The sequence below is a fragment of the Coturnix japonica genome, chromosome 11, assembly GCF_054131305.1.
Source record: "Coturnix japonica strain WE chromosome 11, WE-NBRP24, whole genome shotgun sequence".
Taxonomy (NCBI): domain Eukaryota; kingdom Metazoa; phylum Chordata; class Aves; order Galliformes; family Phasianidae; genus Coturnix; species Coturnix japonica.
In genome coordinates this window covers 10,972,422-11,000,352 of record NC_140673.1, presented here as the reverse complement: position 1 = coordinate 11,000,352, position 27,931 = coordinate 10,972,422, and the positions used below count along the sequence as shown (strand labels likewise).

The 27,931-nt window shown below is 40.0% G+C and overlaps 1 protein-coding gene and 1 long non-coding RNA gene across 2 annotated transcripts in view; one reads left to right on the top strand and one right to left on the bottom strand.

Annotated features, from left to right (window-relative positions):
- Nucleotides 1-27,931, bottom strand: part of LOC107317179 (uncharacterized) — an 87,508-nt gene that overhangs the window by 26,799 nt on the left and 32,778 nt on the right. The gene's annotated exons all lie outside the window — the stretch shown is intronic.
- On the top strand, nucleotides 264-3,587 carry RGS21 (regulator of G protein signaling 21). The gene is made up of 4 exons (XM_085511908.1): nucleotides 264-332; nucleotides 620-728; nucleotides 1,345-1,511; nucleotides 1,678-3,587. Exons 1-4 carry the CDS (start codon nucleotides 264-266, stop codon nucleotides 1,879-1,881), a joined length of 549 nt encoding a protein of 182 aa, XP_085368034.1. The 3' UTR covers nucleotides 1,882-3,587.

Sequence of the window (27,931 nt, the reverse complement as noted above, 5' to 3'; positions counted from 1 at the left end):
GGGAAACTTGGTTTCCTCTCGAGATCTTTGTATAAAATAGAACAGTTTCAATTTTGCAACACAAGATGGGAATCTGTTGGATACCTTTCCATGTATTCAAGACTTTACATCCTCTTTTCATTGAATAAAAAATCTGTGTCTAAAATTTGGAGGGGAGAGAGTAATACTCTACTGGAGGTTTAAATCAAAAGCTCATAAAGCGTTAATTTCAATCAAAGTCAAGTTTGGTATGACTGGAAATGTTTACTTTTACCCTTATTTACATGTATTCAAATTTTTATACTGCTAAGAAACTGTGGAAAATACCCATTAATGCTACCACTGATAGCACGGTAACTATTTAGATAATTCTACTCATTCCAAGCAGTAAGTGTCATATCGATGGTTAACCCATTTGAATTTGAGAAGGAATTCAGTACTCTAAAACGTTAATATCCCTCCTATGCTTTTAATGCAGTTCAACCAATTGCAAGCATTATTAATGACATTTCTTGGATGAAATGTCCAGTGTCAAATAACATTCTGTTTTACAAGTTTAGGTCCTCTATGCCCCCCCACCAAAAAAGTGATCCCTCAATGGGATATCCAAATGATAGAGTAGCTACCATGGTCCGCACAGGCAAAAGATCATGATGCTATTTTCAAGGATAGATGTTGTTTCCATAGGTCAAACACAGAAGAAAAACTGGCTTGGTCTGACTCTGTGGATACGCTACTTGCTAATAAAGGTAAGAGTACATGAAAAGCATTGAAAATAACAATACCACGTCAAACCAGCTCACAGACACTGACACCAGGTTTGCTCACTGCTGTCTGCCCAAATCACCATGTACTCTGAGCCACAGTACTGCTGGTGGCATGTGAGCCTTGCTCAAATTGAAACTCATTACCTAAAAAGCAGAATAGGAGCTATCTAGCCAGGCTAACCTCAGCTCTAAGAGAAGCACACTGCCACAGCATGAATTAATGTTCAGCATGCTGCTTAGAGCTGGGGTCAGCCTCACATCCCTGACAGATGAGTTGCTCCAAATGCTCTCATAGATCACCATGACCCAGATTTCTTTATGAATAATGAGCATTGGAAAGACCAGATCACCCCACTCAGGTACTGGGAACCTTCCCCTGACAAAAACTGATAGAACTCCTTTCATCACCTCACCACTGCTGTTGTTTCATCCCCTAATTATTTTCCCCACAACAGCCTCCTGGGGCTAGCTGCTGGGCAAAACAATTTCAGAAACATGAGTGACAATATATAACCTGCATACATACGCACACATGTATAGAATCTACATTTATTTTACAGCTTTCTTCCATCCCTCACTCTCATGCATTTTTCTCCAGATGGCCTGGCAGCTTTTAGGAAGTTTTTGAAGTCAGAATTCAGTGAGGAGAATGTAGAATTCTGGCTGGCTTGCGAGGACTTCAAAAAAACCAAGTCTTCCACCAAGATCGCCGCCAAAGCCCAAAAGATTTATGCTGACTTTATTGAAGCTGATGCTCCAAAGGAGGTAGAGATTCTTTTTGCATGTACTTTGGGTACTGTCTGAGGACGGGAATCAAGAGGAAAGTTCAAATGTGGGAGGAAATTCAGACTCTGATTGTGTCCAGTATGCAAACAGACCTCAGCATTCCAATCAAACTGACACTGATTTTATTCTTCCTTCCCTCCTACAGATTAATATTGACTTCCATACAAGAAACCACATCTCTCAGAACATCTCGGAACCCACCCTCAGTTGTTTTGATGATGCCCAGAGGTTAATCTATAGTCTCATGGCAAAAGACTGTTTTCCCAGGTTTCTAAGGTCAAAAGAGTATAAGGAACTAGCAGAGAAGCAAGAGAACAGAAATGAAAGAAGGTGGCTCCCATTTCTGTGAGAAGGTAAAAGCTGGAGGCCTGAGGGGTTATGAATTTGTAGATGCCTCCTGTTGCAACTCAGGATAGGTAACATTTTATTAAAGTGATTGTACAAAGCAGAGCTCTTAAATGGCTTGTTTTTAATATATGCACAATTGCTTCTGCTAAAGTTGGTAGAGAAGTGTTGTAGAAACAGAATGGAAAAGTTCATTTGTTAACTACCTGACTATTTGGGGGAAAAAACAAAGAGTAAACGTTTCTTCATACATTTTCTAGTAATTATTAATTTAGTTTTTTTCTCTAGATGCACTAGTTGTAACTCATGATGAAGTAATGTTAACAATAACTACTTTTTCCCCCCTCATTAAATACAGAACCATAGAATTATTATGGTTTGAAAAGACCTCTAAGATGAACCAGTCCAACCATGCACCTACCACCAATACTGCCCACTGACCACGTCCCTCAGTGCTACACCTCCATGATTCCTGAACACCTCCAGAGGCAGTGACCCCACCGCCTCCCTGAGCAGCCTGTTTTGATGCCTCACTGCTCTTTTGCAGAAGTTTCTCCTAATATGCAGCCTGAAAAGAACCCAACACTTTCAGTAAAGTAACCATATTAACTGGAATCTGTTGTGGTGTCACAAGAAATAACAAGATTCTAGTGCAATTTTTGGTGTCTCCAAGTGCACACTCTGATCTCCATCGCTCCTCAAAGATTTATAGCATAGTTTTTAGGTGAAGAATGAGCCGTAATGTATTCCTGAAGGAAAATATTCTAAACCATATGGGGAAGGAGAAATATTCATGATCAAAAACAATTCTAAATACAAGAGATAACAGTAAAACAAGCAAAAAAACCCTAGTAACTTTCATTTTCCATTAATTTGGTTCTCTTGCTATTCTCCAACACCCATAGCCTATTCTATCACCTACTTTTTCGTCCGGCTTTCTACATTTCTTTTTCATTTCTTTTCTCCTCGGCACTAGTGGTTAGCAGAGAAATGAACATGAGAGCTGAGGCTGAGCTACAAGGAGGATGTGGTTTTGTTCAGCAGTCCCGCAGCTACCATTCATTTTGCAATGATACTTCAGTGGAAAATCACAACTTCCGCCTGAGCGCCATCTCGGTATCCCTTCAGCACTGGGGAATTTCTGATGATTAAAGTCATGGTGAAGGCAGCAATCGGGACTGCTGAAATTACATAATTTACTCAAATACATAGCGAGCCATTTTTCCCTCTGACAAATCCAAATCTCATTTTCAGAAGAGGTGAGATCAAGTCACCTTTCTTAGTAGGCCAAGAAGGAAGCCCAGAAAATCTGCTGCACCAATGGTTTGTGATCTAAGGAAAAGAGTGCCTTGAAACAGCACAACCTAGTATTAGAAATGGAGGTTGGCAGCCCTGCCTGTGGCTGATCCTTGAGGTCCCTTCCAGCCCAAGCCATGCGGTGATTCTATGTGTGATTCCACACTCCTGACACTCCTGACTCTACCACAAAGAGAACCAGAGAGCAGTAGAGCAGGAGGCTGTCAGGAATCTCTAAATTCCTGATTGAAAATACAGGATAAAGTTAATATAAATAAATAAATAAATAGTCCTTCTTCATAAAAATAACGCATTGTACTTTTCCTGATAACTCTATAAAGAAATAATGGGAAAACCTCAGTGGAAATATATACGTCTGCACAAATGAACATTGGCTGTGACCACAGGGGTGGATATCAGACTAATTCTCTCATCACTAGCATAATTATCATAAATAAAAATAAATAAACCTTTCTTAGCGTATTACTATTTGATGATCATTTTAATAACTCTGTAATAAAGTAACATGGAAGGTTTTAGCACTATTTCAGCTAATTCAGGATGCTTAAGCAGAAATGTACAGCAATTGTGTCTTTAAGGTTAGCACGAAATCCAGCCTAATATATCATACTATTTTTTCCATAATCTTCTAATTAGAACTACAAAAACAAGGTAAATTAAATAACTTGTTGAATAGACTGTTCAGAACTTTATACATTAATCTTTTTTCCTGTTTAAATACAAGAGGCACATTGCATAGTCACCTTAAACACCCATACGTATTCACTTTAAATTCATATGTGATATCTCGACATGCATTCATAATTTTTCAGATCCTTAAAGCACTCCCTTACTGCATAGTATGCAATTAAACAAAAGTATCTACAATGTGCTGCAGTGTTTTGGAGTTGAGCAACCAGATTTCTGAATATTTATGTCATACAACACTTGCATTATTAAATATCCACTTCAGAAAGCATCTGAAAATGTCTAGATGCAAAAGATGGGAGCCAGAAGTCTTTATTTCTGTTTATTCTCTATAACTAAAACTTTCACACATAAAGAAGTAATAATCGAGCATCCTGAAGCTAGTAATTTGATAGAGGAAAAGGCCGGGCACTGAACTAGAAGACCAAACTTTGTCCAAATCTCACAGCTTTACCAAATACTTCAAAGAGTGATCTTGGCCTGCTTCTATAACCTGTTGTACAATGTGAAGTAGAGAGGTTACCTCCATCTTCCATCAACATATAGGACAGCAATGCCCATTGATATTTAAGGAGCATGTCAACACTATAGTAAGGCGAAATGGATGTTCAGGCTTCTGGGTGATCCTTTGGACCAAAGCATGTTACTATCAGGCAGAGAAATATCCTCATTGCCAAAGACATTTTTTTTTTTTTTTTTCCTTATGCTTTGTCAATAAGGACAAAAAGTACACTTGTACCTAAATAGAAAGCATTGGCAGAGAGTTCTATTAGAAAGAACATTAGCACTGCAAGTCTCTTGCTTGCTTTTGCCGAGGTATAGTGGTGGTTCCTTTTCTCACTCACGCAAAGAGCTCAGTTCTGAGAATTGTTATGTTTTAAAGGGCTCAATCTCTTTCAGAACAAGAAAAGTGGATTAAAAAAAAAAAAAGCTACAGAATATAAACTGTAGGAATAAACTCAAAGTGAAATTTATTTCTTAAAAATGCCATATTACTGGGAAAAAGAAAAAACAGAACAAAAAACCAACAACACAACCCAAACCAACAAACACAACAAATGCTGAATTCCTGCATGCAGTAACACTTCTAAATATCCCACAGCATAGGTGCTCAGACCCTATCAGATCCATCACGTGCACATCATGGTTGGGCTACCCCACAATTACAATTAGAGGCGCAACAATAAGACAGATAAAACAAACAAAAATGACTCACTATCACCACTGCTGAAACACACCACCCACCCCTCACTGTGCTCACATCCTCTGTTTGGTCACTACAAACATTCAGTAAGTGCTGATGAATGCCAATGGGTGCCATTTTTTTTCTGCATAGAGAAATCCATTGACACCTCTGAGAATGCTGGATCTGAAGACAGCGCTTTCTGTTTTGTCAGGAAATTCCCTGCTAGAACTACAGTGCGCAAAAAGACTTGAATGCTCATACACCGAATCACAGGATTTGCACAACAACCTCCCCAGACTCATTTCAGTCTTGAAACAAACACTAAGTTGCAACCAAAAGCTCAAAAAACAGAATCTCTCCAGCACTGTCTGCTGCTTAAATAAGATGAGCATCACATGAAGATGACCTAAGAGTGGTTTTGCACCTGTACCTCACATAACACCTTTACCTGTGAATGACAATTACACTTAGTGTTACACGTGGGACTTTGAAGCACATGATGGGCCTGAAACATGGAATGCATTTTCTGCCTTTTGGTGCACTAAAAGCCAAGGGTGGAAAAACCATGGAAAGAATAGTCACAGATCCTGGCACTTACTTTAAGATCTCAGTTTGCTCAAGAACCCTCAGTTTTCATACTTGGTTAACAAGAAAAGAACCTCATTCATATTCACCTTCAAACAGAGTGTGATGTTCTGCCCATATGGTGCTTAGGAATTGCAATTGTTTCGTACTGTAATTATGAGGTAAAATCACTCCATTTAAAACACTCATTTAGTGGCAGACAGAAAAATGGCACACAGAAACGTGGCGCTAAAAATATCTCTAAAAGCTTTAAGTATTCCTAAGCTGTTCATTTTGAGAGAAAATGCCTCTTAGAAAAGTTTCTTTTTCATTTTCTCTGGTTTTTCAACCTCTGTAGCATTTGGTCTCTGAAACAGGACTCAGTGTATTCCTAGATATTTCAGAGGAAGCCCTGCATGCTCTGTTCTTTAGTGAGAAGAGGGATATAATACTAAAGTAAATAATTCTTTTATTATTTTGCTGCCACAGGTTGTGACTGCCATGATATCATCTCTCTGTCTTAGACGAGATGTTGCCTTGTATAGTTTTTTGTACTGCATTTATATTTGCATGCAAATTGACTACAGCCGGATTTGTCTCCCCATTTACACCAGTTTGCATTTCTGTTTGCATGTGAAGCTATATTTTGATCTATGTATATGTTCCCATTTACGCATAACCTGGAAAGATAAACAAAGCCTTGTGCTCAATAAAACTCAAGGGAAACCAATGCTTTTTAACCTAATACAGTGGTCATAGCTTGAAGACTCAAAGGATAAAGAAAAAGCTTCTTAAATTACATTTCTTGGAAAGCTTTGTGTGTATTATATTGTCTTCAGAACATCATGTTTTAGTAGAGAGAAGAGCACAGGAAGAAAAATCATGAACTGCCTGACGTAGTATTCTGGATGAAGTATCTTCTATTCTCATTTGCTTTGACACCAACATTCCCATGCCTGCACAGTCCAGGGATACAGAAATGAGATACTGTTCAACTCTACCTCCTATGCTTGTCAATCACCTCTATGCTAAAGCTTCTTTGGAGAGCAAGTAAACTCCTTTCAATCTTTCACCAAATCAGTGTGAAAAAAAAGAAAAGTATTACTTAAAATGTGTTACCTTCTTCTGAAATACAGAACTGGACTACATTAACTACAGATTATAGTCACTAATCTACCAGCACATGTAAATAATATTATTTAGTAGTTCTTCTCAACTAGATATAGATATTTCTGTGACTAACTGTAGCAAATAGACAGCATAAATGGGGCAAGGGACATTTGCTTCTAAACAGATAAAGAACTGAGAAAGGCATATCATGAAAGAAAATCTCAGTCTGGAAAATTCAGGCATTTCTTTGCCAGCCTTCTTATTTCAAATGCCATATTCAACAGAGAAGGTGCACAGGCAAATTCAGGTGGAATGGGCTGACATCAGAAGACTTGAATTGCTCAACACTGTGAAACGATGCTACATAAATTGGCAGATATCAGATAAAATGCCATTGGCAGGCACTATGATGGTGCTTGCACTGCTAGTACTTGTTCCTGAGCTCTGTGTTTTGCCTTCCTGCCTTGGCCCATCAAAATGAAGAGAATTCCTTCATGTCTCATCTTGAGGTGCTATCAGCAAACACACAAAACTAAGCACCCAAAATTCCTTGAATTTAATTTCTAGAACAGATGGTCTGGATTTTTGACCTAAATTCAATCATTTCAACTGATGGAAGGACTTTACATAGCAGTCATGAAAGGTCCTTATATCTATCAACTTCCTTCTAGAGCTCTGTTGTTTAGTAGAATAAAATGAAAACTGCAACTTGCCAAATAGCACAGAGGAGGTTTTGTGACATGATATATTTACCTTTTCACACCAAACAAAAAGTGCAGCATATTCTGATCTAGACAGACACCTTCTACAGCCACAAATGGCTTTCACTGTTGATATCTAATCAATACAAGAAGTTATGAGGAATGTTTGGTTGCTCAGCAGTATCTATGAATTTAATAACTACAAAAATAGGAACAGTCACAGTACCTCACACCACAGCATTTTAGTAATAATTTCCAATATCCTTTTTGTGTTACTATTTATTTTTCTAATAATTATTCATTAAAATTTTCCAGGGGAATGATTCTCGCTCTGTCAGCCCACGTGAAAAAAGAGAAATGACAAAAGGAAACAAAACTCATTCAAGACGTTTAAGTTCTTTGATCATACAGAGTGAGGGAAATTCATATGCAAATGTAATCCAGAGGCCTTAAGGAGGTGGGTAGTACAATGCAATTGCATGGAAACTGCACAAAGCAGAACGAAGACAAAAAAAATTATGATAAGACAGCTTCATAAATGTGAATTAACATATTGAAGGGTAAGGAGCTTAAAATGCAGCTGACTGTACAGATGTGAGCTATCAGTACTGTCGAAGAACATTTTGCACCTCAGTGTGTGAGCTTGTTTATTCAACTGCATATCCCTTTTAACAGAAATAAGTTTGCCCAAGGAAGCTGTGGATGCCTCATCCCTGGAGGCATTCAAGGCCAGGCTGGATGTGGCTTGAGCAGCCTGGTCTGGTGGTTGGCAACCCTGCACATGGCAGGGGGTTAAAACTACATGACCATTGAGGTCCTTTCCAACCCAGGCCATTCTGTGATTCTATGAACTGCTGTCAGAAATAAATTTCAGAGACCTGAACTAACACGGTCATGTGATGTCCCTTTAGGCTCTGGCTACAAAGGGGAATATAGAACTAATGGCTTTCACTAAGGACAGACTGCTGCATTGAGTTCTGCTTTGAGGACTGAAAGCAGTACACACAAGTCTGATCACACAGGCTCAATGCAGCCCTGGAATTCCATACACGCCTTGCACGTTGCAGCCTGCAGATCTATTTAGGGCTCTTCCCCCAGGCACTATTAGTAAACAGAACCAATCTTTCCAGAAGTTTCATATGTTACCAAGATGTTAAAGAGAGAATAAAAACAGTGCCTTGGCCTAGAAGATATGAGCCATACATGTTAAAGAGCAAAAAGACAGATGACAGAGTGTGACTGAAGGAACAGAGTAATGAGAGATGTTCAACAAGGACTGATGCTTTAATAGAAACGTTTCCTTATTTTCCCTGAAGGAAAGGTTGCATTTCCTATCAGATAGGATACTCACCAGGATAGCAAGAGACCACAGAAGAAATCCTCACCACTAAATAGTTCTTTTTGTGCTTGCAATTCACTCCAGCCTGACACTGCTGCAACCCCTATAGCAGTCACTACACACAGAGTGGGTGCTCAGATCCCATACTGCACAACTGTGACAGCTTCCTGCTCCATTAGCTCCTAAATATCCCACAATTTTCAGGGACATTGCCTTTAAGCGGACCAGGACCAACTGTCCTCCTAACAGCTCTTGCCTTTGTAGGTGTAAATCAATGTTCTGTGAAGACTGCTATCTTCAAATAAGGGTGTTATCTTAAAAGAACTTGGCTCGCATATCATCTAATTGACATTACACAAGATAATTTTGCTTTTGATATGGTCTCTTTGACATCTACAAAATCCTATGGTACCACCTAGTGGCAGCTCTTCAGGCAGCACTAAGACTGCGGGTATTGCAAGGAAAGGAGACATTAGTTCTGATGAGAGGCTTGAGTTATTCTCAGAATCACCTGCACATCAAAAGAAAGTAACATGCTTCATGGACTTGTGGTCGTAGAATATTTGAGGTAAACGTTAAGTGTGTTTCCATGGAAGCTGAACACCAGTATTCCAGCACTTCAGAAAAATCACTTTACATACATACTAAGTCTCTGTTGAACCTTCTTGGTCTGCAATTGCTTGTGCACACAAATATTAGCTAACCTAGGGAGCAAGAAGACGCTGAAACAAAGTTAACTATGCTGAGTGGAGACATCAGACTCAAGCATCCAGCTTAAGAGAAATGCCTGGGTTAGTCCTTACTAATGAGCCCTTCTGTACGCTTCTGTTTCTTTCAGAGACTGGTATTTAAACAGCAGCACTGCTTCAAGCACCTTTTAGTCTACTCCTTTCACAGCCACCTTCACCCTTTTTTCCACACCACTGCAGGAAATGAAGATTCTGTTTAGATTTTGGGTTTCAGTGTGGGTTCATCTTAAGGTATTGAAATTTAGATACAAATCTCTCTTACAGCTTTGACAGATTTGCAAACACAGAGCAGGAAACAGAACTCCTCTTGTTTGAAAACGGGAGTTAACAGGCTGCTTAATGTGTGTGCAGGGAAGCTCTGGATGTCTTCACATTAATGTGGCTTTGGAGCCGCTTGCCACATTCCAGCTCAAACTCATGCTTGCTCCTGTTTTGTTCAGCAACAGCAAGCATCAATTTTGGTGCAAAAAGAAGATTAAAAGCTGGTACAGAAGCTATGCACAAATAAATCAATTTAAAGCAAGAACCCTGGGCTCTCCAAGATCTACATCTCTGCAAATATCCCACTGAATCATGAAGGGAGAATCCTTGGGATTATATTTATTAAGTCTGGCAACGAAGTAGGAAGATGCCAATAGATGATGTGTTTGGCTCAAACTGAAGGCAGAATAGTGAAATGTAAGGTGATTAAAACATTACACAGCAGCTCTGACAGCATCTGAAGAACACCCTTTGTTTAGCAGTCTTCCCTTTGCACTTCCTGATCTCTCCAACCAAAAACCCGTGCTGCCTCTACCTCCAACTCAGATCTAAAAAATAAAACGAAAGAAAAACAACCCATGGAGTGATTAGAGGAGTAAAAACAATTTGTACTGCAGCAACACGATGGATACAGATCCCTGCCAGAACAGCCAGATAGACTTTTACCATCTCCTTTGGTTCTGAAAGCCAGCCTTTAAATACCCACCCAGTTTTGGTACCGGTAACTGTCACAGCCTGTTACTGGGGTGAAATGTTTTCCACTAAGGAGACACTTATATACCTGAGACGTTTGTTTTCCTGACTTTCTCACACATACTCTATAAGGCAATGTTGACTGCAAGCTGTCAAATAATCTTTGCAAATATCTATCATTTATGGTAACTAAATGCTCGTGCCTTGATGCTATTTTAAATAGCTGTAACTCATGACAAGAGGAGAAGTAGAAAGAGGAGATAAATTGAGCTAATTAAAGGAAGCTTTCTTAAACAGTTTCTTTAACCTTCGCACACTAAGCTCCCGTTAATCATTTTCTGCTCTATACTTGTGATACTCTGCATCACATGCCATCTCCTCAATATGGACGGCTAACGCAGGATGCCCTTAAACATGCACTCACCCAGCAGCTGGTGGGAAGAAAGAAGAGTGGGAGAAAGGGAATGTGACAAAAAACACGAGAACAACGTGTAACAGATTTAGATTTTATCAGAAACAATCTTACAAATCAGTTTAGGCGTTGGCAAGAAGATGGGTGAAAATTCTCTTTCCTTCATTCACACTCTCTCCCAGGATCAGTGGAAGGACACTATTGCAAAGTTGAGTACAGCGACTTGTGTAAAGAGAAGTGAAACCATGAGGGCTCAGTGGGACGTCTACAGACAGCTACAGCCCTCACAGACTTCCTTATGTGCTTTTTAAGCTGAGCACAGGCTGAATAACCCCCCAGCAGAGGCACTGAACAGGGAAGCTGCACATTGCCATGCACTGCCCAGATGTAAAACGGAGCACAGAAAGTCAATGAGAGAAAGCTAGATAAATACATTTTCTCTCTCTTTGAGAGAGTCCATGATTTACAGGCTAAATGGGGATGCAGGGAGACGCACATGGAGCAGGAGACACATGTCTCAAATCTCCCTCACGTCAGATTCAGTGTATCCTGTGACTGAGTGATGTCTGTCTGACTGCTGATGTCTCCCTCTGAAAGCAGCAGTTTCAGTTCTTCCAGAGCAAAGAGCAAAAGCAAACACTGCAACTACTGCATTCTTCCTAAGGAAGAATTCTGACTTTTTAATCACCTCCTAGTCTGACACATCTTGACTTGGTTTCAACTGGTACAAAGTTATTTTCCCCTTCATACTGCCTGGTACGATGCAGCGAGCAAAGGGCTGTGTATTGTTTACTTCTTGCCAGGTTAAACAGCAGAGCTACTGAGTCCCTTTTTTAACCCAGGTTCTTTGTCCACGCTTCACATTCTCCACTTGCTTTTGAAACATGCCAAATCAAGATGAAATTTCTGAGCTCCTGACAACATTTTCACTCCTTCTTCTGCCCACAGAAGCCCTAATGCTCCCCAGTGCAGGGGTGAATTTGTGGCTTCCCATGCTTTTTTTGGCTTGTCTGACTTTATGGGAGGAAGTGGGAGATAGCACTCTGCCCACATTTGTCTCTCTTCATCTATATAAAAAGCTATTAGCACGTATGTGTGATATTTCCACTACTGATGGTTTTAAGGCCTATCTCAATAGCAGGAAGGTGGGGACTTGAAGGGACTATGCCAACATGCCCACCCAAAGTTGATGACTTGGAGGGACACTGCCAACATGTACACTGGGGCTTTAAGTTGCGTGCCACTCCTGAACTGCCCATCCTAACCAGGTTGGTATGAACCCCTTCTCCACTCAGGCAACTCCCCTCTTTAGGCTGAGAAGGAAGAATCTAGCAAGAGCACCTACAACTGCATTTTTTTAGCAGGGTGTGAAAAGAACACTGGTATTAGTGAATCCTGTTCTCAGCATGGAAATTAGCATCAAGGCCCACCCTGCTGTCACCTTCCACCTCACACCCTATGCAATGCTTTCACTTCCTACGCCCACAGCCCTTGCATCTCTGCCTCCTCCCTCCCACAGTCTGTAGATCTTTGTCAAGGCAAGAAAAAGCAGCAGCTGCGCACGACTTAGAGACAGCACCAGCTCTTCGTCAGCTGGGTATCAACCTCAGCCTTTCCTATTGGGACTCCAGCCTCATAAGGTCAGAAGAACCATAACCCTCCGCCAGGGTCACAAATGGTTGGAACCATAGAGTTATTGTGCAAGGTGGCTTTGTAGTTACAAAGGAAAGGAAAAAGAGTAGTTTGCAGTAAGTTAGGCTCAGCCAAGACTCTGCAAGAGATATTTCAGATTTACTTCAGTTACCAGCAGGGGACAGCAAGGCTTTATACATAGAGTGCTTTTCCTACTCTGATAAAACACATTCAGTCTCCAGATACCATTGGGCAAAGTTTTCCAAGTTGAAAGAGTTCTGAGTGCTCCAACTCACCCAGAACTGAGGGATAACCGTGGCAAAGACCCAGAGCACAGATCCTAGGACTCAGTCTTGGATTACAAACAACTACTACCACCCTATTCTACTTTCCAAACTAAACAGAGATTTGAATTTTTAAATACGCATATTTAGTGGTATTATACATACAGAATGGGATGCTACCTGGCCTTACTGCTATCTGAAAAGCATTCTTGGGTTACAGATGATTTAAAAAGATGTAAATTACCAAGTAAAAATCTCCAAATACTGAAAAATGAATGGGACAACGCACAACTATCAGGGTACACATGCTGCATATAATTAACCCAAAGCTTCTTTTGAAGTTTGCCTAATTAAAAAAGGAGAAAACTTTCAGTCCTTAATGTAGAAAAATGCATTCTTTCTAAATAAGGAGCAGATCATACCCCACTAAAAGAGAGTGGGCACCAGACACACAGACTCAATTCTCTTTATGCATGTGTATATAAGTGTATGTATTATATATGTATACGTACACATGTAATTTCTGCTTTCAAAATATGACTTATTTCTGTGTTTGGATTACTCATATAAAGGGGTGTTATTTTCCACACATAGAAAGGCCATAAATCCCATCCCATGCCTAACTTTGATTTCCATGTTTACAAAGACTGTTTCCAAATTTAATGGGTTTGTAAGAGAACTAAGGCTGAGTTCCAGCAATCTGGGATCTTCTAGGAAAAGAATGAAGAAAATAACACTAAATGTATATCAAAGAACAGATTAATAAAAACAAGGGAGGAACAAAATAAAACAGAAAAGCAAGACATCTTCAAATTAGGATAAGACACTTCTAAGCAAAAAACAGCACCACTTGAAAACACGTTAGACTTATACTGAGACTCAAATATAGACTGGATAACAAAAGTGTTTTATACGCACATCATTCTAAAGCCTTCATTTTGCAGCAGGTCAAACCAGGTTACCAAGCTCTCTTTCGCATTTAAAACTCTCTGAATCTATTGTAAGAATTTCTATTGCAATTACTTTTTCAAACACTCTATAATCTCATCATTGCCTTTGCGATTTGACACCTAAAATTATGGTAGGATCCACTGTAAACTTCTTCAGTCTCCTGACTACTCAAGTGGACTACAGCAGAACCCATCACTGTTTTATTGTTATTCGTGATGCACACAAGCTGGTTATGGCTCTGCCAGATACCTCTTTTTCCATCAGTAAATCCTTTTTAATGCAAGCTGAGTGCGCTAACACTAATAAAATAATGTTCTCTAAAAGAGAAAACCCAGCACACCCTGGTTGTTGGACAGTTATTCCATGATATGCACCGGTTGCTATTAACAGCCAGAAACAGCCTTAAGCTTCTGGCAGTTTATTGGTTCATTGTCAACAGCATTTGCAAGAGCTCAAAGATCAGTCCAATGATTAATGCCCTTGATTAAGGAGCTCTCCCAGAGTTATGTTTTTCCAGATCCTATTGAAGTGAAGTCAGCATGCGGGCTCACCAGCTACAGCTAAATCTCATAACCCAGACTTTAGCTTATAATCTGAGGTGAGAAATTGAACTATGGATTTAAAATTGCATCAAGATGAACATGTTATGCTGCCTTTAATATACAGGAGAACACACACCCATAATTTTAAGGTTCTGTACAAATAGAGGACAATTATGACTGTTGGAAATTCTCTTTAAGACTTCATGTAGTTGTGCCCAAAGCAAAAGCTGGAATTTATAGACATGTGAGTAGCATTAAAACCCACATCAGTTTAGTACTCTCTCTTTTTTTTTTTTTCTTAGTCATTTTTGTTGCTAGAGATGAGCACTAAACTGTGTGTGTCAGGTTGGAGAAATACAACTGTTCAGGTAGGAAATTAATTACATCCTTCCATAGGTAGTACAGGTTCTGCTCATGACAAGTATCACATTGAGAGAGACAAGACAGAAGACCTGAAATCTTTATGACAAAGAAGAGAGGAGAAATTTAGGAGGATGGCATCGGCTTCAGAGTCCAAGAACTAACACTGAAGTGCTGCTCTCTTCCTTGAAAGTTCTGATTTCCATTGAGACTCAGAACTTATCTAGCACCCTAAAACCATACCTTGTACAGTCCCGAATGTAATCCCCAGAGGAAAGTAAATGGGAGGTTTGCCTCACTTTGTGATTGGAGTGCAAAATCCCCCCCTTCTTCCTTATTCCCCCCTTACTCTTAGTTTTCAAACTTGGCCTTTTTTTTTTCCCCCCCCCCATTAGATACTTTAATCTGAGCATTTCTTTTAATGAAAACCTTTTAACTCCACTGAAGTGTTTTTCATTTTAAAACAACTTTTAGTCTGTCAAAATAAGTAAATAAAAACATACTCCCCATCTTCTAAACTGATCACACTATAAGAGAACAGAGGGATATCCTTTTCTCTTCAGAAAATGGCATATGCTGTAATTGGAAAAAATATATAGTTCCAAAATGTGTAACGAAGTTCACTAAATAAGCTGATTTTCTTCATACCATGCAACAGTGCGTAAGACCAGGTTTGAGTCTGTCTGGCAAAAGCGTGTGGTTATGTGGGATGTATGTCTCAAACGCAGTTTTTCAGACTCCCCAATTTCCTTTTTCATGTTTGGTCTCCTGTGCAACGTGGTTCTGAGGGGGGAGGAGGGAAGTCTTCTGCTTCCGTTTTAAAAGACTGACTAATCAGCTGGGAGTCGCGTTAGTCATTTCTCACACCATTTGTAATCTCATGGTGAGACAAGGAAAATGCTGTGTAGGCAGCAGACCTTTGGGACATGTGAGATATCCTGTTGTAATGAGGGGACACTGTAAGAACGTAAAAGAAGCATCGCCTCCTGATGTTCAGCTTGTAAAGGAAACAGGAGAGTACAAGTATGGATGGCAGGAGATGTAGCCATTTATACATACCCAAAGCTGCAGAAAAGGATACAAGGAAGAAAAAAATAGCTTTCTGTTTTCAGTTAACTATGTAGCAATAAAGCAAAAAAAAAAAACACAAACATTTTAAAAGGTCTCCTTGTGTAACCAGCTAAATTTATCCACTGTTAATGGTGATGCAGACTCAGTCTGCCTGAAGCTGCCAGAAGTCTGTGCTTTGGTTACTCATTCTCAGAATAAACCAATCTGAACAAATCTAGTCAAACCCAGGCCAAGAGCCTTTGACAGCTTCATTGTTCTCATCAGTTCACTTCAGATGTGCATCAGATTTGACAAACAACCTTCAGAGTCCTGCTCTCCTTACCCAGGTTAGACATATCCAAACTGAACTAAGGTCTCCTGAAAATACCAAATATGCAGGTAGCCTAAAATTCAGAGAATAAAACTCAAAATTACTTTGCTCACACGCACCCCAGATCCTTCTACATTTTCTCCTTTCATTTTTCGCCCATTTATTCTTAGACCTAAGTTGCTAAGTTACTACCTATAACATGTTTGCTAAATCCCAGACAAATCCACATCTAACTGACTTCTGTTCTTGCCACTTAGCTCACCAGTGGCCAAAATGGGTGTAAAAACATGCAACTTTTTCATTCATTTATATGAATTATTGTGAGCTCTGCCTTCCTTGCAACGATGCACAAGATCTAGGAGAGTAACTCCAATCTATCATTTTGCCCCTGACTGAAGGGGGTCTCTCTATGGCTGGCAGAAGAGATTCAATGCCTGCAAAAAGCAAAGCACAGCACTGAAGCACCCCAGTGTCTAAAGCAAACAGAAACAGGTCAAGAATACTGATGTCAATGGCAATAAAGACTTTAAGGTAGCAAAAAAAGAGAAAAACCCAACAGAACAAATAAGACTCCTTTTTATGGTACTGCTAATGTTAAAGCTGGAAATTATTAAAAATTAATTTGAAATTTTGAAATTACTTCAAAATAAATAAACCCACCATTTAAGTGAATAAAGTGACAATTCATGTTCACACCTTCCTACTAACAATTTCATTTTTTCTGCAATAAAACTTTGCTATTCCATAAGACAATAATGAAGCTTTGTTTATAATACTTTGTATTACTTAAGAAAGTAATCTGTTTTCATGAATGGTCAAGAAAAGACTGCTTGAATGTTAAAGTGACAATCTCTTTGTATGCCGTTTGGCATCTAGGAACCTTATTTATAATCTCATTAAAGAGAACAGGAATAGGATGGAACTACTTGTCCAACTGATAGCAAAGAAGATCCCATGTGTAATGCCTTTTGCTATCCACTCAAATGCCACCTGATCTTCTATCACCTCAAAAGATCACAAGGCTCCCACAGGTCCTGTGTCATACTTGCCAGCACTGTCTGGACTTTCCATATGCCCTGTTGCATCTCAGATGGGAAAAGATACCTATGATGGCAATCAGAATGAACACAGAAAGGTTTTGCTCTAACTCACACAACAAGTCCACAGCAGACCCAGAAATCAGAGTCAGCTCACTTAGGGGTCATCCAATAACCACAGGACCCCTAATGTTTCTGGCACTGGAACATTTAAACAGGTAACCACCTCTTTGTGGTAGAAAACAGCCCTCTTAGTATACATCCTTCAACACTAAAAACTCACATGCTCTGTCTTCCAATCACTCTAACATGACTTCTTAGCTATTTTTGTCCCTAACATTTAATCTACTTCCTTCTCTGTGTTGAACTGATCTCGCTACTGTAGCAGCAAATGTTGCTGAGGCATGAAAAACACCCAGATTAAGAAGCACTGAAGCACCAGCTTTCAGCTGACCTGTTTTCCTCTTTCAGGTCTCCAGAAGGATATATTTTCAGCCAACTGATGTTCTCCCAGGTGCATGGCTGCACCTGGTCAACTGATACAAGAGAGAGCTCAGCAGGTTTTAGAACACTAGTTTATCTTCTGCAGGTCAAAGGAGAAAGAAAAGCAGAAAAATCCATTGTGACAAAATGAAAACAAAGGCAGAAGCATAAAGAGGAATAAAAAGTATGCATTAGAGAGCACACTAACAGATTATGGAGGCTACACTATATAAACCATTGTCAACAGCTAACCAGAATTCTTTAGTGTCTGCATGTCACTGTGGCAGCTTTCTCACCAGCATCTGCATTACCAGGTAGGAGGTGTGGCAGGGATATCTGTCAAACTGGGACACCCCCAGCTCCAAGAAGAAGCGTGTGCATATTGGTGAAGCACACCCTTGGGAGGAGGAATGCGTGTGCTTTAAGCACGAACATTCAAGTTGTTAATAGAGCTAAATAAAGACAAGAGGATCTTCCCAGAATAAGCAACAGGAAGCACAAGTAGGAAGTCGACAGCATCAAGCAGGGACTTGAAGACAAACCTTGCACAAGGTATTTGGTGGGCCTGAATTGAGAGACCATTGACTAAGATGGATCCTAGCCTGCAAAGCAGAAAATCTGTCTCGACTTCAAAATTCAATGAAAATAAAAATATGATCCCAGTCTATATAGATGAATTTCCATGAAATATTTCAGTCATCATTAGAATTTTATTATAAAAAAAGAAATACACTGAAAAAATCCAAACCTGTCTGCTAAGAATGATGAACAAGCTTCCTAATGCTACTCTAGCAGCACCACAGATTTCCCTGGGTCTGTGGCCAAATGACTTCCTTCCATTTGCATGTGAACTAAGTGGTGCTTCTGGAAGTTGGAGTTAGCTCTTAGCAGTTGTTAATTTGTATTTATCACCCTACAGTTCCATGAAAGCTACATCCAAGTTTCTCCTTCGCCAATACAGAATATTCACTAATAAGCTGCTAATTCAGCAGAAATCCCCAAAAAGGTCATTGGGTTCATTTATGAGGAAGGAAGTACAGAAGGGGAATGTGAGTCAACAAGAGACTTTTATATATGAACTCCCCGTAGAGCCGATGACAGCTTTCCAATTTTAACCTGAAGGCAGAGATTCTTCAGAATAATCCCAATAGTCAGTAATGCCGTATCTCATTGTCTGGCACAACGGTAATAAGGAGTCATTTATCTTTTGAAAAAGAAGCTGAAAAACATCGCATAGACAGCGGAAAACCACTTGTTCTGAAGTGGTTTCCTTTTGCCAGTCCCTAGGGATGGCAGCTGCAGATACTGTGGTGGCCACAACTGCTTCAGGTGTTTCTGAGCACTGAGAACCATGGCTCAGACCATGGGAGAAAAAAGAAAGAGATGGAGGCCTTACAGTTTTAGTATTAATTCTAGAACCAATAGGTTTGTGCAGGTTGGGCTTCCTGCATCACTCCTAGAGCTGTTTGATAATAACCAGATCTCACCAGCACCCCTCGGCTGCTGAGAGGTCTAAAACAATGAGTCATAATGCCTCACTGCACACATCCTGAGCATTCTTGGCACATCTTACCTTTAGGACAGTACTGAACTTTTTGTTATTTTCAATGGAATGTGAAAATGAAGACTTCACAGTCTAAACTCCACTACATGTTGAGGAAGAAAATGAACTTACACACTTTGTCCTTCCTCTCACTCAAGTCCACTGATCTGCAGAAGTGCAAAGTTTGCACCCTCATTCCACAGCACAGCTGCAAGTCACACAGAGATGTATTCTCTCTCTCTATTCTATCTTCTCATTTCTTACCAGCTCCTTTTCTTGTTTCAGTCACCTGCTACCCATTACCTCACATCCAGAAACCTTTAGCACAATGTCACATTCTTGAGGTTCCAAAGCAGCAATAACATGAGGTAAAGGTAAACGGAGACGTGGCACTGAGGGACATGGTCATTGGACATGGTGGGGCTGATTGGACTAGAAGACCCTAGAGGTCTTTTCCAACTTTAATGATTCTATTTTTTTTAGATATTTATGTTATTTGCTTCCTCATCTTAACCTTAGCTCTCACTTCATTTCTTTAAAATGCAAGAAGAAACTGCAGCACTGAGTGAAGTCTTGTGGTTTGGCTTCAGAAACAAAAATCCCTATTGAGATTCTTAGAGATTGTGAGTGCACTCCTTCACGAATGCAAGATAAAGCACAAAAGTTCAGCAAAAAGGAAACAGGTGTGAGTCTGCGCCAGTGAAAGCGAGAAAGTAAAATTCACAGAAATGACATTTAGAGGAATAGCAAAATACACTGAAAACTTGCCTGCTCCTGAACTGAGCCCATTAACAGGTACATCAGGTAAACAGCATCCTCCTTCAGTAATGTCATAGCATGCTTTGTAAACTCCGTGTTCCACATGTCATAATGTTTTGAGGTCTGTGATAGTCCCTCAGATTCTGAGATCATATTTTTCCTATTGTTTTGCTCTGTGACTGGAAACCACAGGCAGTCCTGGCCTCTGTCATCCCACAGCTCCCTAATATTTGGAACGTTCCATAGCAACACGCAGTGAGACTAAGCCGGATGACAAGTGAAAGTGGTGCTGGTTATTCAATGAGCACAAGAGGTATCAAAAAGGGAAAAGTTGGCTTATAAAACACAGGTCTTGCTGCAGAAGATAAAAACCATTAAAAAAAAAATAATATAATACACAATCAATCTTCTGAACTTCAAATACGCAAGCAAGTGTTCTAAGGGATATTTTGTTAGAGGCTGATTTGAATGAAACATGAGAATACAGTAAGGATATATTAAGCATTCTTTAAGCTTCACTGTAGTTTCCTGTTCAGTATATCCTTGATGGTCAAAGAGATGTCATAGCAAGCTGAATCAGAATATCCCATATTGGAAGGGACCCATAAGGATCATCAAGTACAACTCAACTATTGATGGTAGCCACTGCAGGAAGACCACTCATGTTGTGCAGCTGGGCATCAAATTAAACTCTTTTTTCCCCATTCTCACTAATTAACCTCCATTTTGAAATTTTCAAAGCAGCAATATTTGTATATGTGAAAGGTCACCTGCCAGATTCCCAATCCTAAGGAAAATGGAACAAAGCAAAATCACTCTAATGGGAAAAGTTATCTCATGAGAAAGAATCCATGAAAGGAGTTATTAACAATCATTATCTAAAAGAATGAGTGGTGTGGCATGGCAGTTTACTAGAAGAGCATAACTATAACACACAGGAAAATTCCTGCCTTTTTTCCTCTCTTAGGAGGAGACATTCAATCAGTAATCCTCTGCTACTTATCCATGTTCTTCTGGTGCAAGTGGAAGCTGTCATCGATTACTCAGCTCAAAGAACTTTCTTATGTACTAAACTGTCCCCCTTACTTATTTCATCCCTAGGTCCCAACCTCTATAACAAAAAGTCCATGGTGCCTTTGCTCCACGTGCTTTTGCCTTTAAACAGAACAGCCAAAAAGTCCCCACAGTAAATTCATGATTATGTTCCTCCTTCTGGAAAACAATAATAAGAGAAAGGAAGGGGAAAGCAAAAAAGAAAATAAAAATCACTGTGCTGGTGGGAGTCTCTCAACATCATAATTAATGGGGAGGTTTTAAAGCAACTTATACAGCTGCACTGGCCTTAATTCAAAGCGTGCTGTTACCTGACTTCACTTTTTCATTACATTAAATAGACTGAAGGGGTATCCTGCAGTTTTCAGAAAAGTAAAACAAGAATTAGTATTTCAAAGGCATTAATGAATGTGAATATTAGGAGGTCATAGCTGACAATCACCTTGGGGATATTCCTGTAGTAGCTGAGTTTATGGTAAAACAACAGGATGTAATCACACCTCATGTGGTTCTACACAAATCACATAACTCTCTGCCAACTATTACATTGTTCTTTCATCTAGCTGCTACACCAGCACTGGGTTTGGTGCTTCTGACTGTCACTGCACGTTCCAAAACTTGGTGTGTGTTGAAGATGACAACCTGCTCTCAAATGAAAGCCAAGAATAAACCACGTTTGAGAAGACCTGAAAGCTTCAAAGCTGCTTTAAGTTACACCACTGGTGTCACACATGGAAGGATCCACTGAGATTCCTTAACAGCTGTGTTTTCATCAGGCCTGTCAGAAATACTGCAATGTTGGGATATAGCGTGTATGTAAATAACAGAACAATTCTACTATTACACAGAAAAGAATATGTAAGATGAAGTTATATACACATGCTGATCCACATATTTATCCAAACATCTTACACTTGTAAGGCAGAAAATACAATGAAAAGAGAAAGGTTCAGAGATTTTCTCCATTCCATTTACACAGCCCAAGCAGTGCCAACCAATAGGGAAGCTGTCTTTACATGGGAGTTGTGATCTAGTGGTTTCCAGGTGCCACATCCAGGTAAGGAGATCACCTATCATTCTTTCATGATTGCTTTCAGAGCAGCACATAAATGCCCAGCAGTTAGCAGCAAAGCTATTTTACTGCCATGAAACCTGGTGAGTTTCATTTTCTGTTGCTCTTATGAAACCATCCCTGCTCACACACTGAATTTCCTTCTGTTCTCATCTTCAAATTCATTGAAAATTAAAAGGAAATGGCCATACATATTAAAACTCACCTGGTTTACAGTACGGCAGTACTGATATGTACAGCAGACAGTCACTGGGAAATCCCAGGCTGCCAACATACAGACCACATTGCAGAAATGAGCATGGTTTTCTTAACCTTTCTAAGGACTATCACTGAGACTAGGCTGAACAAATGAGTTTTCCCCACTGGTGGGATATGGCAATTCCTCTGTGATTTAATAATCACATGTTAGGAAAATCTATTTTAAGGGTGTGGCCCTTTGTATTTGGTAGATAGAAGAGCCAACGCTGCCTTCTGGGAGCAGACACTCAGATGATCCTTGAAAAACTGCACAGTGATTTTGAATAACAGAAGCCCCACCATTCTGTGCTCTATAACTTAGAAGGAAAACAAAGCATTTCCCACCCACTCTTGAGAGACACCAGATACTTCAGGACCCAAAGAGACAAAACCATCAGCACCTAAACAAGTTACGTGTAGAAAATCCGCAAAGGGTTAGGCTGTTCTTAAATCAAACCCACGCTCAATATTTAGACCAGCATTCTGGGACAAATAATTCCAAAAAAGCAACTGGCAAGCACATGCACTGCTGATGTGGGGGATAATTTCAGGAATATCTGCCTCACTCAAGTTCAGTGTCCAAGAGTCATCTGGATGAGAAGCTACAAGGTATGGTTTAGTGGCTTGTGGTAGTGGATGGTTGGACTAGATGATCTTGTGGGTCCTTTCCAGCCTCATGATTCTATGATACTTAAATAAAGAATATATAGCTGTCTTCTAGTTTCTGCCTAGTTTCTCCTGGAAGGCAGCCCTGCTCTTATACGTATCTCTAGTTCTTCTCATATTGGTGTCCCTTGCAGTGAGTGCACCTCTTTGTTCCCCACTAGGATATTGCCAGAGATGTAAAACAGGACAGGTCACAGGACAGGCCCTTGCAGGGCACCACTCATTGCTGCCTTCCAGGTACACTGTAGCCCAACTGTTACTTGTCTGTTTGTCCTTCCGTCCAATTATAACATCATAGCTTTACTGTCCATACAAATGCTACAGAGCACAGCATCAACAGCCATGCTAAAGTCAAGGTAAGTATCATCTGCCTCTCTCATCCTCCTGTTTCAGCATCAGTGGCAGACCCGTCTCCTTTCACACCCCATAGAAGCCTCAATTCCAGGTGAAATTTGGCATTCCAACAGCATCCCTATGAACCTGGACAACATTTCTAAATTCCTCCTCTGTAGTCTGTTCCTTTTTATTTCCACTGTAAGGAGTTTCTTTGTTTTTGTTTTTTCTTCTTCTAATCTTGACAGTCATGAGTGCCCTCCTTAGCCAATGCAGTATCCTGATACTTCTGCTTCTTCTCCTGGGTGCCAGCACAGACCAGTTTACAGTAACATCAGGCAACTTTGTAATGAACCCAACCCCATGAGAATTTTATGATAAGAGTCTGAAAGCAAAGCCTATTTAAATGCATTAGTTCACCTAGAGAATGTAGAATGCTAACTATAAAACAAACACCTGAAAGGTGTAATACTACAGAAACTCTTTTGTCAGCATAACTCCACCTAATTCTTTGATATTATTATTCCCGTTCAAAAACACCTAAACCATTTCCAGAATGGAAACAGAGTTAAAGGTTGTCATCTATATCCAATCAAAAGATCTGCTTTTTTTAAAAATGAAGGATTCAGAATCTTAACACCAATTAGAACAGGAAAAAAAAAAAAAAAAAGAAGCTGATTTTTCTCCGTCACTATCAATGTGAAACTTAAGAATGCTAATTTCAAAAGCCAAATGGGTACTGCGTTCACATCTCATTTCCACCTTCCCAGAGAACACTCAGCAAACTCTACTTCACACCTCCCCACCCAGGCCCTATTCTCACATTTTTTTGCTTAGTAGCATACACAAGAAACACAGCACTGCTCAGTACACCAATGTGCAAGCACAATAAAATTTGTGAGGCTGGCAATGAGAAATGTGAGCGTTTCCCAGATAAGTGCTTGCTGAACACATTTCCTGCACTGCTGAGCAGCAGACACAGGAAGCATCGCCACCAGCAGCCAAAAGTCACTGTGCTTTTTTTTTTTCTTCAATCCAGGTGTCAGTCAGCACAGCTGAGAACCAAAAATCCCCTGACTTCAAAGAAATCAAACAGTTAATTTATTCCTGATGGAAAGCCCCAGAATGAAAAGGATCTGATTTCTGATAAACTGTATAAGCTTATTACAGTCTACGGTATACGAGATGCACTTCAGCAGAATGCAGAAATAATGCATATACAATCCCTTGTACTGACTTTACTGTATAAGCAGAACTGGTAATGCTAACAACACCTGTCATAGAATATTTTTAATATTTCTCTGTAGAGAGGAAGTAGCATAGAAAAAAAAAGTAACTCTGTAAGAACAACAGTGTGCCCAAGGCGGTTGTGGATGCCCCATCCCTGAAGGGCCATTCAAGGCCAGGCTGGATGCAACTCTGGGCAGCCTGGTCTGGGGTCACATAGACTGGCAGCTCAGAGCCCACTGCAAACTTTCAGGGGTTGACAGGTTTTCCCTTTGTGCATCTCAATCTCTTTACATTGCATGTAAAGGCATTTGGGAATGGATGCAACAGATGAACAGTATTTAAACTTCATCTGATCTATATAGAAGAATCACTTGTAGGCTGTCTTCTCCAAAGTGATTTCAAGGCCTCCTGACAGATCACTCCTTCACTGTCATGATGAGAACATAAGAGGTCCTCTGCAGAAGCTGAGGAGACTTCTGCAGGCATTCTGCTGGTAAAACTGCAGAAACAAAGTGTGCCCTTTTTGTTGCCCACAGAACAAAAGTAAGGGAACTTATTCAAGTGGAAGATGTTTAATTGACTTTTAATATGTGGCATTCCTTGCTGCAAATTGTTATTATGCTTCAGATGTTCTTCAAATATTTAAGCCTTCCAGCATTTTCAGTGCTGGTTACATCTTGCTGATAGCAAAAGTAAAATTCCCATTCAATTAATTAGGAGTAAAAAGTAACATGAAATACAGTAGAAGTTCAAGCCAAATAGATATATCTCAAAAAAAAAAAAAAAACCCAAATAATTCTCAGTCACATCAATCCAACACCAACAGTGAGACCATTAAATGCACATGCAAGATTTTAACCTGTGTCTTCAAGACTACATTCCTGAAAGCATTCATTTGTCACAAATTATACGTAGAAGAGGATTCATAAGGGATGCTATCACTCCATTATGGACCAGTTAGTTATACAAGACAAACTTAATATCTCACAGCCCCTACCACTTAAGAGTGGACTCTCTGCCTTTGTAAAATGAACACCATTTCCTCTTCACACAGAAGCTAGTTTCAATTTCCTTTAAGTGCCTCTTTTGCTTAAGAGATGGATTATCAGTAATTCATCAGTGTAGGTCATGTAAGAGACAGTAGCGTTTCAAAGAAATCACTTGTTTTCATAGCTAAGCTAAAGCTCAGCAAGCGGATGGCCATTCTCTACCAAGAGTAGCTAGTAAACATAATTCAAACCCTGTAGAACACCAATGTTGGATGCAAGAATATTACTCCTTATTTGCCCAAGAGAATGTTTGCTGCAAGAAGATGTACAGTGCCCTTGCAGTAGGGCATGATAATTCCTTCCTAGAAGAAGGTCTGTAACAACAACAGTGACATGCATTGTTATTTCAAACATATCCCGTAGGTAAGGATAGCAACTTCATTTCAGATGGGCAGTAGGCACTCCTTGTTGGCAAATAAAGCATCAACAGTCCTGCATTCCTAATAGGTAAAAACAAGCAAACCAGCCTGCTCTTTGTAAGTAGTCTGTCTTCCTAGACACAGAACCTGTCTGCTGACTTACTCATAGCTGCTTGTAACTGAAAGTTCAAGCTGTACCCCCTTCTCCTTTGACTCTTGATCACTAGCAACTACTTAGACCAACTACCAAGAGCAGGAGTAGCTTCATAGTTGGATCAGGTTGCTCATGGCTTTGTCTGCTTCGTGCATTTTCAGGTGTGCAGACTATGCACAGCATTCTTGCTGTGAAATTGTCCCAGAAGGAAATCAGTGGTGCACCTTTCTGAGTAGAGCCTGGATCTGGCATCCCTATAACCCTCCCAGTAATTCACTGAAGACAGCTGCTACCTGAAGACACACAGTTCCCCCAGCCTCATTGTTCATGCTAGGCATGAAAACAAACACAGGACTGATACCATCTCTTCTTTCCTTTTTAGCCCCATTCAGAGAGAGGAAGAGCAGTTAGCAAATATGTCTGTGTGTGAAGGTCAGTGTTTACCTGATAGCGTGAAGATAACTGTTTCCTGCAGTACAGCCTATGCTGTACAGCCTATGCTGTACATACGCATTTATGTCATTAATAGCATTCAGAGGATCAGCTGCCGCCTGTGGTCAAACCAGCCTGATGCAGACAGGCTGTCCTGCGTGTGTGTTGACTTCCTGAGACCTCTGTACCACAGTCCGTTATGAAACTGTAAATAAGTGAGGAACTTCTCTGTTGCCATGACCATATGTAGCCTGACACAAAGAATTCATGAGCTATTTATAGAGAATCAACATTGTAAGCATTAGTTACAAAGTCTTTGAAACTGTCCAGAAAATCAAAATATTGAGATGACCAGGGATGAGATGAAGTACTTACACCTCTAAACTTCAGACAAATAAACACAGGCAACTTCTCTCTCTTTGGGGTAACAATGTATCTTGCTTTGTATTCATGGTACTTTCTTTGCAGGAGAATTCAAGTATATATATGGAGAAAGAATGGACACCTCCCTCAGACACATTACAATGATCACACTGCCTTTAAAACAACAGTTCTGTACTTTAAATCCATCTTTATACTATTCTGAATCACCTAATTACAGAGGCTTTCTTGAATTATGGCAGTGAGCTTACAAGTAATCTCACCCTTCTCTCCTCCAAAACTATTTCTTATCAAAATCATTTAGTATTGTCACAGTACATGTGGCTAAACAAATCACATGGCTTTATCTAACACAGTAATCTTTGGAGACCAGCTGGTACAGAGTTGTTGGAGTGGGTACAGAGGGGGCCATAAAGGTGCTCAGAGGGTTGGAGCATCTCTCCTATGAAGAAAGGTTGAGGGAGTTGAGCTTGTTTAGCTTGGAGAAGGCTCATTGTAGCCTTCCAGTACTTGGAGGAAGCTTACAAGCAGGAGGGAGAATAACTTTTTATGCAGGTAGGTAGTGACAGGACAAAGGGGAATGGATTTAAACTGAAAAAGGGAAGGTTTAGGTTAGATATTAGGATTAAATTCTTCATTCAGAGGGTGATGAGGTGCTGGCACCACAGCCCAGAAGAATTTTGGGTGCCCCATCCCTGGAAGTATTCAAGGCCAGGCTTGATGAGCTCCCTGGCAGCCTGTTCTAGGGGTTGGCAACCCTGCCCACAGAGGGGGACTAGAACTATATGATCTTTAAGGTCCCTTCCAACCCAAGCCATTCTGTGATTCTGTGGTAATGACATACAAATAGTTTGCTACATATGGAACATAGGTATTGGCATATGTTTGAGTACACAGTTCTAGTTTTCCTTTTGACCCACAAAAAGAAAGCAATCCTAAAACATATATGGTGTACAAGACACATAATAGGTGAATTCTTTCAAGGTTAAACTGCAACATTTGGGGCCCATTAGATGAACTCAAGAAGAAACGCTGATTTGAATTCACCAGAGAAAGAGAAGAATTCAAAATTCTAGAGGGGATATTTGGGGTTTTCA

Coding starts and splice junctions, on each gene's coding strand:
- RGS21 (XM_085511908.1), top strand. CDS start 264: ATGTATTCAAATTTTTATACTGCTAAGAAACTGTGGAAAATACCCATT. Junction 333..619: donor ATGCTACCACTGATAGCACG/GTAACTATTTAG, acceptor TGGTCCGCACAG/GCAAAAGATCATGATGCTAT. Junction 1,512..1,677: donor AAGCTGATGCTCCAAAGGAG/GTAGAGATTCTT, acceptor TCCCTCCTACAG/ATTAATATTGACTTCCATAC.